General features: G+C 49.3%; 4 protein-coding genes across 4 annotated transcripts; all 4 read left to right on the forward strand.

Moving 5' to 3' along the window:
- Positions 1-285: 285 nt before the first annotated feature.
- Positions 286-4,130, forward strand: SPPG_05356 (uncharacterized protein; the record flags this gene model as incomplete). The annotated part of the gene is made up of 9 exons (XM_016753574.1): positions 286-486; positions 560-1,056; positions 1,123-1,223; positions 1,284-1,463; positions 1,519-1,709; positions 1,770-1,990; positions 2,061-2,168; positions 2,229-3,763; positions 3,832-4,130. The coding sequence occupies 9 exons, from the start codon at positions 286-288 to the stop codon at positions 4,128-4,130; spliced, it is 3,333 nt and encodes a 1,110-aa protein (XP_016608021.1).
- Positions 4,131-4,815: 685 nt separating this feature from the next.
- SPPG_05357 (uncharacterized protein) lies at positions 4,816-8,635 on the forward strand. The gene is made up of 6 exons (XM_016753575.1): positions 4,816-5,050; positions 5,119-6,610; positions 6,692-6,830; positions 6,901-7,576; positions 7,644-7,733; positions 7,794-8,635. Exons 2-6 carry the CDS (start codon positions 5,233-5,235, stop codon positions 8,385-8,387), a joined length of 2,877 nt encoding a protein of 958 aa, XP_016608022.1. The 5' UTR covers positions 4,816-5,050; positions 5,119-5,232; the 3' UTR covers positions 8,388-8,635.
- Positions 8,636-9,300: 665 nt separating this feature from the next.
- Positions 9,301-10,640, forward strand: SPPG_05358 (iojap-like ribosome-associated protein). Its single transcript, XM_016753576.1, has 2 exons — positions 9,301-10,213; positions 10,277-10,640. Exons 1-2 carry the CDS (start codon positions 9,323-9,325, stop codon positions 10,613-10,615), a joined length of 1,230 nt encoding a protein of 409 aa, XP_016608023.1. The 5' UTR covers positions 9,301-9,322; the 3' UTR covers positions 10,616-10,640.
- A 133-nt stretch (positions 10,641-10,773) lies between these two features.
- Positions 10,774-13,319, forward strand: SPPG_05359 (uncharacterized protein). Its single transcript, XM_016753577.1, has 6 exons — positions 10,774-11,111; positions 11,180-11,409; positions 11,470-11,536; positions 11,605-11,754; positions 11,822-11,956; positions 12,021-13,319. The coding sequence occupies exons 1-6, from the start codon at positions 11,100-11,102 to the stop codon at positions 13,185-13,187; spliced, it is 1,761 nt and encodes a 586-aa protein (XP_016608024.1). The 5' UTR covers positions 10,774-11,099; the 3' UTR covers positions 13,188-13,319.
- Positions 13,320-13,391: the final 72 nt, after the last annotated feature.

A 13,391-nucleotide genomic window follows, 5' to 3' on the forward strand; every position in this document is an offset into this window, starting at 1 on the left:
CGTGATACTCATTTTGTTTCTTGTTTTTCCTATCCCAAAGGAGTCACCCTTGCACAATCTGGGGGCCAAGAAGAAGATACCGGTGCGTTGAGTGTTGTCGCGTAGACACTGTGGAGACTCGTAGTGTCATGTCGAGAGTTGCCATGGCATGAGAGACAGCATGACTGACATCCGCTTTGATTTACTAGCAGCCGTATCGAACCTTGAACCGTTCTTGCTATTTCTCGCCAGGCACAGGAGCTACTGGTGTCGGCTCGTACGCTGGTCCTGAGTGGGCCCTAAATAATGCTGACCACCCGTATACCCCGCGCCGAGAGTAAAGGCGAGAGTTACCAACAGCGTATGATTATTTGCTCAAAAGACGGGTCAAAAACTGCTACCATCATGCATACTGTCAATCCAAATATCGTCCCAGTTGCGGCTGCTGCGGCCGGAACCGCGCCTGCACACGTGGACCACGCACCAGTACCAGCCCGAAGAAAGAAGGTTGGTCCCGACTGTAAAGTAGCAGATATCATGTATAAAGAATGATGGCCATTAACGAGTCTGTCTTGAAAAGAACAAGAAAAAGGGAAAGGGTACGACACATTCCCCCACATATCAATCAACCCACTCAACTCCAAATGGCACGTCGGAACATATTGACTATGAGGATGATGAAGATGACTATGTATACGATGAAATAACAGAGAATCGCGGACGAGGCGAGCACCGTGGATCTATAGCTAGCTCAACCCATCCAAATTCACTGTCACCAGATGATGACGGACTTTTGTCCGACGCCGATGGTGGAAGTCCTTCGTATAATCCCGCCTCTGAATCGAAAAATAAGAAGAAAAAGAAAAAAAAGAGACATTCGGACACGTCACATCATCGGCACAATGATATCTGGTACAAGTCAGATGCTGAAGAGAAACAGCGGATACGTGAATTTTGGTTACAGCTCGGGGAGGACGAGCGACGCGCGCTTGTCAAACTGGAAAAAGAGGCGGTCCTGAAAAAAATGAAGGAGCAGCAGAAGCAGACATGCTCGTGTTCAGTATGCGGGCGCAAACGGTTGGTATTTTGGTTTGCACTTCTTATAGTGGGGATGAGTGCTCATTTTATTAAAATTTCCTTCAGAACTGTAATTGAGGAGGAGCTGGAGATCCTTTACGATGCGTATTACGAAGAGCTTGAAAATTTTGCTAATGATCAGAGCGGGAAAGCTCCATCCGGTCCTTGTATGTTTTCTCTCGAATTTTACACATGAGCCTTGTTTTTCATTTAATATGTGTGTCCAGCTGCAACTCCCATCGGACATACACCGTCACCTTCCCGATCACCACCATCTCATCGAATTCAACATATTGAGGAAGATGAGGAAGAGGATGGAGAATATGATGACGATGACGAAGAAGAGGATGACGATCATGACCCATCTGAGAGTATCTTCGAATTTGGCAGCAGCCTCACAGTGAAAGGTTAGCCCGCTTGTCCGATAAGTCTTCAAATAAATTGCGCACTCACCCTTTTAAGCAGGTGGAATACTGACAGTAGCTGATGACTTTCTTAAAAATGACGGAAGAAAATTCCTCGATTTGATGGAACAGCTGGCTGAAAGAAAAATCAGGCAGCTCGACGATGAGATGGACCGAGGTGGAGATAATAACGGCGATTGGGATGATGGCGAGTATGATGATGAGGATTATGATGAAGACGAGGAGGAGGTACAGATGGGCACATTTATCCGTCGTGGCGATGGGAGTGACTAATGATATGTCATCTAGGACACCATGACGGAAGAGCAACGCATGGAGGAGGGCCGGCGCATGTTCCAAATATTCGCAGCAAAGATGTTTGAACAGCGAGTGCTACAAGCATATCGTGAAAAGGTTGCGCAAGAAAGGCAAATGCACCTTCTAGCAGAGTTGGAGAAAGAGAAGGAGCAGCAAGCAATGAGGGAGCTTGCCCGTCAGAAGAACAAGGAGAAAAAGAGGCTCCAGAAAAAGTTGGTCTTTCTTGTGCGCTGATTTCGAAAAGTTGCTTGGCCCTAATTACTGCAAAAATCAAAATCACAGAGCTCTAAAGCAGCAAAAGGAGGAGGAGAGACTAGCGTTAGAGCGGAAAAAGCAAGAAGAGGAGGAGCGACTTCGAGTGGAAAAGGAGGCGAAGGCGGAAGCGGATCGGTGAGCGCATTATCGGATATTACATGGTGGGAAAACCTAGACTGATCCCTTCGTACGTAGCTTGAAACGAGAAGCCGAGCGAGCAAAGCGTGAGGAGGAACGGGCAAAGCGGGAAGAGGAAGAGCGCAAGAAAAAGGAAGCCGAGCGCACGCGAAAGGAAGAAGAGAAGCGCAGGCAGCGCGAAGCAGAGGAGAAAAAGCGCCGCGAGAAGGAGGAGCGTGAACGACAGGAACGAGAGCGACGAGAACGTGACGAGCGTGAGCGCAAGGAAAAAGAGGAGCGCGATAGGCGAGAGCGTGAGCGAAAAGAGAGAGAAGACCGGGAGAAGAGAGAAAAGGAAGAGAAAGAACGAAAAGAGCGGGAAGAGCGCGAACGCAAGGAGAAGGACGAAAAAGAGAAACGGGGGCGAGGAGAGGCGCGCCCGCGGCAACAAGTTGTTGTTCAACAGCAGCCGAAGACAGCTCGACCTGTATCCGCCAAGCCGTCCCCTGGTGGTCTACCTTCAAAAGTTGCATCTCACGCGCCTACTACAACTCCAGCGTACCGTCCAGGTCCGATTGGGCGACCAGCTACTGTTCCCAATACCCGGCCACCTTTGGCGAGACCCCAGGCCATTGGGTCAGCTATTGCACAGCCAACGGCAGGTGGTTCCACTATTCGACCACACAGTACCCAACCTGGTTATCAAGGGCAACAAAGTTCACAGAAAACTATTCCTGTCCAAGCGCAGCAAATTCCTGGTATGCGACCACCGCCTTCACATTCGCACCATCCACTATCGATACATAGTCGACCAGCAGTAGGTCAACAGAACGCAGTATCTCAGCCAGGATTTGCACATCCGGGTTCACGTCCTCTACACATGTTTGGGCAGCCTACACATATGAATGCCTTGCATCAAGCAAATTTGGTACACGGTCAGCCGACACAGGGAGCAGCGCTAGCATCTTCACCACCACCGCCAAGTACGATAGGTACACAGAGCCTGGAACAAGCCGACGCAAACGGAATACCTCCGTCTCGGCTGTTCAGTGGCGCCAGCTTCCCGGCACTTCACTGGTCGGCAACGGATGGCATACCCGCAGCGCAGATTGGGGCGCTTGGAGATCCTGCAAGAGCCATTCTTGCGCACAGCAAGCCACCTGTACCGATTGGCACCGGGCCGCGTACGGACGCGCCAGTGAACGGTATTGCTCCAATCGGAGCGAACAAGGCTGTGACGAGACCTGCACCCATCCGACGACCGTCAGCTGTCGCGCCACCTGCTCCTGTTCAACCTAGTCGAAGTGGCTTCCCGCGTTTGGAGGACGATGAGCCTGTAGCTGGGAGCGCTGTGCTTGGCGGTGAACTGTTAAAAGATGATGAACGCATTGGCGGAGGTGCTGCCTGGAGAAAACCTTCCTCTGCAGGTATCCCTTCCATTGGACCTAATCACGGAGCTGGTGGACCTGATCCTTTTGGGCAACCTACATCTGGAGCACCTGGAGTTCTTGGAGTTGTGAATGGAGCAGCGCCGGGACCAGCAAGGATGTTTGACGGATATGGACCGTTTGGTGGGTGGGATGTGCCTTCAACATTAGGTGGAGGATTGGGAGGTAAGGTTTCTGCATTGCCCTCATATTGTCTCCTGTAGCCTGTTGCTGATTGTGATATTTGCTGCAAGAAGATATATCACGAACCCAACCATCATCTGCGAATGTTGCAGCCACCAGTGCACTCCCATCAGCTATCGGCCGCGGTGTATCGAATATGCTACCTCCTGGCCCCGGCATGGGACTACCCTTTTATCCGTCAACGTTTATGGGTGGATCAGCGGTAAATAGTGGACAGCCAGTTGGTAGTCCCCCCACTACGACGTCAGCCGCTACTCCTGCTAGTACCATGATTGGCCGACCTGGACACCTCCCACAGCCAGTATCTGTGCACGGGCCAAGAAGTGCATGGAACGGTGGACGTGAGTAGTTACGGGAATGTTGTGAGGATGATCTTTTATTCTGGAGTCGTCAGAGGATTGTTAAGTATGTGTTACCGGTCTAGGATACTTTTAAGACAAGCGATGACTCGCGCACGTCAGTAGTTGCAAACCGGCTACACATCCTCCCCGCAAAGAGATGGGGGGCCTAATGAGGGCCAGATGTAGATGAGGAGTATGGAGACGGCGGGGGCAGAGGGATATGGGGGAGTGCGGTGAATCATTTTTTTTTCAGACTTCTGTGATTTTTTTTTTTGCCCTTTTTTACTTTCGGGTGTAGTTGAGGTTGGAAGTTGGGGATAGTGTTTCTTCCTCTTTTTTTGTTTTTTATGGAGGATCATGACGGAAATGAATATGCATACGCTATGTGATGAGAAACATTTCATTTTCTGCAATCCCAACCATTGCGTTTTTGAAAAGCAAATGATGAACAAAAGGGCAATGGCACGGAACAACAACGAGAATCACACAGAAAGTTATGCTTGACTTTTCTAAACGCTTTTTGACGGGATTTACTGCATTGCCGTTATTGTCGTTGACATCTGTTATTCCAAAATTGACGTGATCGAACGCATATTACGTGGCCGAACCTCAAAAGGGGGGCTCGGAACCGCGCGAGCATGTTGGAGGGGGGCGGCCTCATTTCAAACCTGTTTTTTTTTTTTTTTTTCCAACGCTCTTGGCTGGCTTCTCTTTTGGTAGCTTTTGATCGAGTTATCGCTGTGCTGCAACACACAAGCGGTTAGGGTTTCTCTAGCCTGCTGTCGTGACTATCCCCACCTTTACTGGTCGCGTTTATGGGCGAGTGTACCTGAACAAAAAAGAAAAGGGACTTGTTTTGAGGCTGTCAGCGCCCGTTGCTGGTTGAAAGCCTTATTTTTCTAAAGGCTTTGAGTTGCCCTTCCCCCAGGTGAAGTTTTAGGCATATTCCATCAAAAACACTTCACACGTTCGTTGCTGACTGTCTTGCCGCGCCAGGGGGTTCACACTGCGATTCGATATTCCCGCGTCGGTTTCGCCTTTACGTTTGGGCGGGCGACCAACGCCCTTCCAGAACCGGTTTACCATCCTTTTTCACTGTGACGTGACCTAATGTTCCGTCCGCACTCGGACCCGCTAGCTCTCCCTTCCCTTCCGATTCCACCGCCTCGTACTTTTTCTCGCAATAGAGCAAAGAGTGCAGAGGTTTGGGTTGACGTCCAGCGACGACTTGGCGGGGGAGACCCGGAACCGTCACCACCATTACTCTTTCCAAAGCTGGGGAGCGTTGGACACGAGATTCGAGAACCACAAGCACCTCCCATAGCGCCGTTAGCATCGCCGCTCCCACCACCTCCTTCACCTTCTCCGCCTCTCAGTATCAACTCGCTTATCGATGACTATGACAGGTCTACAGAAAGCTCTGGCACTGAAAATGAGGGAGATGTCTTTTTCACCCCAAGAGACGACCTTGCAACTCCCAATGTAACGAAATCACATCGGCGAGATTCCTACTTTCACATGGTCATACCGGCTTGCACATCATCATGTCGGGGAGGTCAACGCTCATGCTCAGATATTGGGCGAAAACTACCTAATCCCGAAGCGCAAAGTGCTCACCGACGAAGATTTGCGTCCGATGATCTCCCCTTGTCATCGCAGACACCGGATGACGAGCGATGGAATCGTTTGATTGGAAAGATGGAAGCATGGATGGGCATGCTGGATTCTTTATCTGAAAAGTCTGTCCTTCGCGGGAGGTCGCCTACTCCCCGGAAAAGATCACCACCACCGCATCATCCTGATGGCATACAAGTTCGGTCTGGTGAGGACAACAGAATACACATCGACATTGATCCCGTGGAGTACTTGATTTCTCACAATAGAAGAAAATCTCCACAAACTGGGCAGAGAGACATTCAGAGTGAGAGTGTGGAGCACAAGGCCGTGATGGAGTGCTCTGAGGAAACACGATCCGACCAGGGATACGGGTCAGGAAATTCGTCGTTGGATAGTCCTGGGCCTCCTTTGATTACCATTATTGATGGGCGGGAACGCGAAAAGATCGATGGCGTAATGCATACTGAACCCTCGCTGCTTCAGTCAATGGCTACAGATAGGTTTGCCCCTCCCCGTATGGCACGTACCCGGTCTGATACAGCATCCACCGACCGCACGATTGTTCCAGCTTCCCCCAGTGCACCACAGGATAGCTCATGCCAGCCACCCGTTCCCCCAGTGAATCCTGCTCGTCGCATGTTGGAGATGTTTCCCCCTCCCTTTCAAGATGCACATCCAACTTCCACATCACCACAAACGCCCAGTCCATTCCTTCGAGAAGGGGAGCAACTGGTTACTTTATTTGATGAACCGGATGGGGCGCATAATATTCTGTTCGAGTACATTATGGATACTGGAAAGGGAACTGTGACCAAATGCTTGGTGGGTGCAACGAGAACAAAGTTAATCGAGTATTTGACTGCAGAGGCTGGTAAGTTCTGATGCCGTTTTCGCTCTATTGGTAAGTGACGCGAGATCTGATTGCTTTTTATTCTGCTGACTGTTGCTGCAGATTATGAGTTTCTTGCGGATTTTTTTGTGGGCTATCGTGCATACATGTCGGCGATGCAACTACTTAAGCTCTTGATCCTACGATTACGGTGGGCGCTACAGAATATCCATAGTGCCATCCATACACGAGCCCTGAACGGGTAAGTGAATACCGTGATTTTAACTGTTACGGATAAGTCAGTGGATATGAACTCTATATGTGGCCACTAGGACGTTCATTGCCCTCCATCATTGGTTGAAATATCATTATGACATTGACTACGCGCCATCAAGTACATTGCGATTCACCCTATCAACATTTATTATCAAGTATTTGGAAAGTCACACCGCCATTCAAGAATCCCCACTGTATTCAAGAACGGTGGAGACATTGAAAGCGCTAATACAAGAGGGCAAGGCGCGGAATCTGGTCATCAACGACAGGGCCGATGCAATACGTGGGAACAAGGAAAAAGCCATCGAGACAAAAGGGCAAACTGAGCTTCGTAAAGTTTCGCCTCCTCTCCCCCTACGTGGGTCCAACATATCCTCTGCGACAACGAATAGGTCTCGTAGCTCGGAATATACCCCTGCGTCAGAAACATTCAAGCGGAAGAAACGATCCATCTTTCGTCGCCGCAAGCATCGCAACAATATTCTCGATCCAGAGACAGATTCTGCGTCTCCAGGATCACCGCCTGCTTCGTATCGCTCCTCAGCAACCGGTTCTTATCGGCCTTTTATCATGAACTTTCCTCCTGACGAAACTGCACGGCATTTATGCGTGATAGAACAGGAATATGTTCGAGGTATCCAATGGACCGAATTGCTGAACGCTCGAGACTGGACAAAGAGGGAGGTTGGAAAGGCCGACGGAGTCTGGAGAGTAATTGATAGGTTCAACAAGGTAGCATGCATGTGAGTTTGTATCAAGGATGTTTCCTCATTCGCTCATGATAATCATGTATTCTCAGACATGTCGGTGGGTAACCATTGAAATCAATCGGACAACCGACGTGGAGGAAAAGGCAAGAGTGATTGAGACTTTCATCCGAATTGCTCAGGTGGGGTATTGAGGGGTGATCAGCGTTATTTGACAGGAGACTGATTTTGGACTTTTAAAGACTTCTCTGGCATATTGCAATTTTTCGACCCTACTATCCATCTTGCTGGCCCTTCAAAACGCGGCCGTGGAAAATCTAACCAAGATCTGGTCCCAAGTCAGCTTGTCTGCCAAGGATACTCTCCGGTCCCTCCAAGACTTTGCAACCCCCTTTCGAAACTTTCGCGCCATCCGTTCTGCACATGTACGTTGTACCGAGGGTGTCTCTATCGATGCTTGGGAAGGAGAGGACCAAGTGCAACTCCTCGGCCTGGACGTCCCACGAAAAAGTACAGGCAAAGGGAAAGGAAAGCCACCAGAGCGATATGGTGCTGTTCCCTTTCTGGGATTGATATTGAGTGATTTGGTCTTTAACGAGGAAATAGACTGGTTTTTGGAGCCTTTTGGAGGTGACCAACCCGCGACGTCGGGCGAGCCAGGCGGTTCAACGGAAAGACAACTGATCAATGTGCAACGCGCGAGAAGGCTGGCAAGGATTGTAAAACATTTTAGGGCCTTTCAGCATCCGCTGCGTAGGTACGAAATTGATATTGATGAGAATCTATGGAACAGCCTGGTTGCTTTGGATGGAATTTTGGAGGATGGTAGGGCGTGAATCTTTTCTTTTTTTTGCATTGGCGGCGAGTTTTGCATTGTATATCCCTCGTTGTGCGTATATTGTTTTCTTTTACGTAGCATATTCTGTTTTTGTATATATGAAAGTAGTGTTAGATGCGAGTGTTAGTCACTTTTAGTACACATGAGCGAAGGGGCAGGAAGTTACCATGTGCAATCATCTGTGATGGTAAAAGTTGAATTGTCAAGAGATTTATGATGGGTTGCAAAGGACTGTCGACTTTTTGCGCTAAAGCACTGGAGGTTACGCTGTCAAAAAGAAGCATCACTAGCATTCTAAGCATTCTGCAGTTAATGCACAAGTCTTGTCGCTTGCGAGGTTGATTTCTTTTTCGTAACTTGCAGCGAGGGCGAAATGACTGCTTCAAGCCGTTTTATTTTACAGCATCCAGGCATGAGTGGGCACATACAATTGATTCAGGGCGAAACCTTGAGAGCGGATGTAGAATCGTGCTGGAATCGATCAAAAAGAGACATATTCATCCTGCTGCTCTGATGTCCTTGTCTGCATATCTTTCTACTCAAAGCACGTTGATTTTGGCTATCTACATACATGGGCGACAGCCAGATATAACTCAGGAATGATCCTGCGCCCTTACCAGTACCATAAATTTCTGTAAACACCCAAAGAATACACACAGCTGTCCCGATGACAAGTATAATTACTGCCATAAGATGCTTCGTGCGATAGCATGGTTTAATATCAAGACATGACATGCACTTTTTCAGTCAAAGCTTTGACTTTTCCTTCAACGGCCTCGCTGCTCCTGGGCCGTCAACTTTTGTTGAGCCCTAACTGTAGTATGTTGAAATGTCATCCGAGACTTGTTGCCATGGTAATTAGTGATTAGGAAATGGAGGTGACTCTCTTCTCCCCAAACGAATTACCCTATGCGATCACACTCCCCATTCTCCATGAGCATCAACAGAATTACGCTACGATGGTTGCAGTCAGCCATAATGACTACGGCGTCCAGGAAGCAAAGTATCGGCTGCGCGTTCTGTAGATCACCCATTGTCCGTAAACCACACGCAGCTACCTTCCAAACCTCGGCAGGGCTTCTGGCTAGAAAGGCTCGCGGCGTGCAAAGCGACGAAAAGCCTCGAGTGACAGACTATAGGATTGACGAGCTTGCTGATGAGATTTTGGATGAGATTTTTGATAAGGCACCCAGGAAAAAACAGTCCGGGGAACGGAAGACAGCGGTAGATCCCAACGACGAACCTTGGGATAGGTCCTCCTTAGGACGCGAAACTGAAGCTAGCAAACTATCAGGGGAAAGGGTGGATGTCAGAGGTGATATTAAGGAGGAGGCTTCTAGAAGCGAGAAGTTAGATCAGAGTGCTGTCGACCCGCTCGCCAAAGGCAGCGACGCCCTCCCACGTTCTCAGTACGCTCAATACGGCATCGAATCCGCCGAGGACCGAGAAGCACGCCGTACCATCGAGCAAAAGTACTATGACGTGAATGAGCCTGAGCGAGGATCGCTGTCTGACGACTGGTATGTGGACGAAGCGTACAATATCGCAGGGGAAGCGCCAAAGCCGTCCGATTTTGTCCCTCGATGGATGCGTGGCATTGAGATTGCCGAACAGCGTAGTCAGGGTATAATTGAGGAGGAGGAGATAGATACGAATGGGCCATTACGACTACAGCAGGTCGTGGATGTGCTCCGAGAAGAGAAAGGGACGAATCTTGTGGCAATTGATATGCGTAACAAGTGTGATTACGCGGATTATATGATCATCGTAGAGGGGAGGTCCAAGAAGCAGATTTATGCCCTCGCAGACGCTGTTCGACGAAAGGTGATTGTGAAATGGTTGGTTTACCTCGTTTTTGCTGTCGTTTGTAACTTTTTGTAATCTCAGGCTAAACATCAAGTTGGACTGGACCCCTCAATTCCACATAATCTCACTATTGAAGGAACAGATTCAGAAGACTGGATGGTTCTGGACACTGGCCGCTTCATAATCCACTGCTTTACTCCCGAAGCAAGGGCGCGATACAATTTGGAAGGACTATGGACGGCCATCAAAGATCCTTTGCTTGCATTGGTTCGAGATGCTGATATAGAACAGCAGCAACTTGCTGAAGCAGGAAGAGGATGGGATTCCCGTCCACGGGAAGAGTTTAGAATCAAGGACATTGAGAGGAGGCATGTACCAGGAGAGGAGGAAGTTGTTGAGCAATTCAATGCACAAAGATAGAAATATAGCACTATTTAAACATGGATTGCTATCCTTTCCCTGTGCATCCATTATTCTCATGTTGTTTCCGTCTGCCTTGCATTCCTTCATCGAATTTAAAAGCATTTGGATGTCATCGATCCATTACGTAACCCACCAGGGACAATGAAGAACACCCCTGTGTGTCACTCCCGTGGATTGGGAGCCCTTGGGGCCTCTCCGAGTTTTCTTGTTTCTCGCATTTGACATTTGTGTGCACTTTCAAACGGAGACGGCTGCTTCATACTGTAGCTTGACCAGCTTTTGTGGTCGCGGTCCATCTTTTTGAGGATTGGTATTCGACCTGTTTGCCATACGCGCTCGCAAGAGTTGATCTTGCGCACAAACAGACACCCAGGGCTCTCGTCTCCTTCCAACGAGTAGTGCTCTCGCTTCATTTGCGGGCGCAGACGCATTGATATCACCTACTTCTTGCTACGCGTGCAACCGGGCTGCATTTGTCAACATGATACGAGAGGTTGGTTTTGGCACTGTGGGGTGGTGCGATCTTTGGAAAACCTTTGGTGCTAACCCGAATGTTCCTAGGCTCTTCACCGATATATAACGCAGCCCATTGCGGGTCTTCTGGAGCCATATGTACGAATGGGATATGAGGGCCTTACGTCCAACAAAACGCAACGTTTCGCGCTGAATACTGCGATATTTGGTGTCGTGTTTGGGGGGCTTCTGGGAATGGCTTTGGCGATTTATGGACTATTCTACTGGATATATATACCGCAGGTCTCTCACGTCATTCCGGTATATATGCAGTATGGGTAGGTTCCGAATTTCACTGTGTGATGGATGCCATGATAGTGACGAAAATTCATGATTAGAGGGCCAGGGGAAAAGATGCAACCCTCTGCGTACGTGGATTTCACTGGGGCGAACTCGAGGCAACAGGTTTGTTTTACAGATCAAGCTGGAAAAATCCTTCCAAGTTGTAGATGGCTGATAATGGTCTACACAAGTCTGCATACCTTACTCCAGATCAACATTACGACCTTGCTCTCGAACTTGTCGTACCAGACTCGAACAACAATTTTGAGCTGGGAAACTTTATGATTTATATCGATCTTCAAACAAAGGATAACAGGACAACGGCATCGAGCAGTCGCTCGGTACGTAGTGGGGCATAATGTGGAAGGAAGCCTCGAAATAACTCAACTTTCATTTTGCTCTTTCCAGGCCACGTTGGAGTACAGAACTCCATTGTTAAAAACGATGCTCACAGTTGTGAAAGGGGTGCCACTGGTTTTGGGGCTGACAAGTGAGGCTCAGACGGTCAAAGTTCTACTGTTGGAAAAGTACGAGGAGAGCGAGGTTGGAACGCGCACGTCCGCTCTATATACTGTTCTACTCTAACAACGTTCCCTTGTGGGGATAGGCATATCCAATTCACCATGCTCTGATCCGACTGTCAGATAATCGCTTGCAACTATACCAAACTAAACTTCACGTCGATGCCAACTTCCAAGGTCTGCGATTCTTCATGTATCATTGGCGCGCCACCACCGCTGCAGTATTTGTCAGCGTCTTCATGTTCTGGGAGACAGTCTTTGCGTTTACGCTCTGGAGGCTTTTCTTGTCCCTCTTCAAGCAACGAGCGGACACCGCGAGCGGAGAAGAAATTGATTTGAACGGTACCAGCGAAAAACTCGGGGCAGATATGGAGGATGTGGAGCGATTTAGCGCGGATAAGGCAAGCGATGAGGACGACAGGATCTATGTTCCCCGCAGCGTGGTAGGGCAAGCAACCCATCTCCCATCTTCACCCCGGTCCATGTCTTCTGCCCCATCATACCACTCTGGAGCAGTCCCTATGGGCTCACCTCCCCAATATGCAGCCAGCCCTCCAGGCTTTGAAGATCGTGGGAGAACATCACCCATACGACTCCATACAGGATCACCCTACTCGTCGGCTTATTCTTACGCCTTCCCATTCAGCAGCGCTGGAGGGTTGAATGGCCCGGCAGGTGCAGGGATGTTACCTTTTACGGGGTACTCTTCCGTCTCAGCATTACGCGCGGCTGCAGTGACGGCTGCAACATCTACTGGATCTGGTGTGTATACTGCTCCCCCACCAGCACACTATATGCCCCAACCGTCGCCTTCCATCCAACCTCAACGTGCACCGACTCCAAGCACGACGGCCGAAGCCGTTGCTCACAACACGCTTCTCAGCCCCGTGCTTTTAAGCCCAGAACTCCAGACCCTAGCCGCCTTACGGGACGCTAACCCCGGTATGAGGGAATCGTATCCACCTGGCCTCAGATATAGACGCAGGACACCCGATGGCCGCTACGAGACCATTGAGAAAATTGGTGACGTGGATCCGGAGGACATTGTACGAGGAGTCGTTGTGCGTCTGGATGATGCGGAAATGGAGCAGACAGTTCCTATTATCTCTGCTGCTGCCGAAGGTGGGGAGCATCGCAGCGAATCGGGTGTGGTGCCTGTTGGAGGTGAGCCGAGCAGGGTCGACGATGAGATGGTGTCCTCAGACCTCCCGAGGGAATGGTGTGTTGTTTCCGACGAGGAAAAGGATGCGTGATCAAAGTATTCTTCTTATGTATCATATTGCTTTGTATTTCTGTGTATGCTTTATTTTTTGGTACAGGCTGGGTTGGGTACTTGCAAAATATATTATTCTGCTTTATGGTTGCAGTTCTTTGATATAGTATAACCCTTACAGCCTGACGTTGAGCACGCGGCCAGATTACTAGTCTTCACACATGATCATGTCCTTCATGTCCTG

The sequence above is a fragment of the Spizellomyces punctatus genome, assembly GCF_000182565.1.
Source record: "Spizellomyces punctatus DAOM BR117 chromosome Unknown supercont1.8, whole genome shotgun sequence".
In the NCBI taxonomy this organism is placed as follows: domain Eukaryota; kingdom Fungi; phylum Chytridiomycota; class Chytridiomycetes; order Spizellomycetales; family Spizellomycetaceae; genus Spizellomyces; species Spizellomyces punctatus.

What these genes read in the sequence shown, in the direction of transcription:
- SPPG_05357 (XM_016753575.1), top strand. Translation starts at nt 5,233, where the DNA reads ATGTTCCGTCCGCACTCGGACCCGCTAGCTCTCCCTTCCCTTCCGATT. An exon ending in CATACACGAGCCCTGAACGG is followed by an intron (nt 6,831 to 6,900) that starts GTAAGTGAATAC and finishes TGTGGCCACTAG; the next exon opens with GACGTTCATTGCCCTCCATC. An exon ending in CTTTCATCCGAATTGCTCAG is followed by an intron (nt 7,734 to 7,793) that starts GTGGGGTATTGA and finishes GGACTTTTAAAG; the next exon opens with ACTTCTCTGGCATATTGCAA.
- SPPG_05358 (XM_016753576.1), top strand. Translation starts at nt 9,323, where the DNA reads ATGAGCATCAACAGAATTACGCTACGATGGTTGCAGTCAGCCATAATG. An exon ending in CAGACGCTGTTCGACGAAAG is followed by an intron (nt 10,214 to 10,276) that starts GTGATTGTGAAA and finishes TTGTAATCTCAG; the next exon opens with GCTAAACATCAAGTTGGACT.
- SPPG_05359 (XM_016753577.1), top strand. An exon ending in CGGCATCGAGCAGTCGCTCG is followed by an intron (nt 11,755 to 11,821) that starts GTACGTAGTGGG and finishes TGCTCTTTCCAG; the next exon opens with GCCACGTTGGAGTACAGAAC. An exon ending in AAAAGTACGAGGAGAGCGAG is followed by an intron (nt 11,957 to 12,020) that starts GTTGGAACGCGC and finishes TTGTGGGGATAG; the next exon opens with GCATATCCAATTCACCATGC.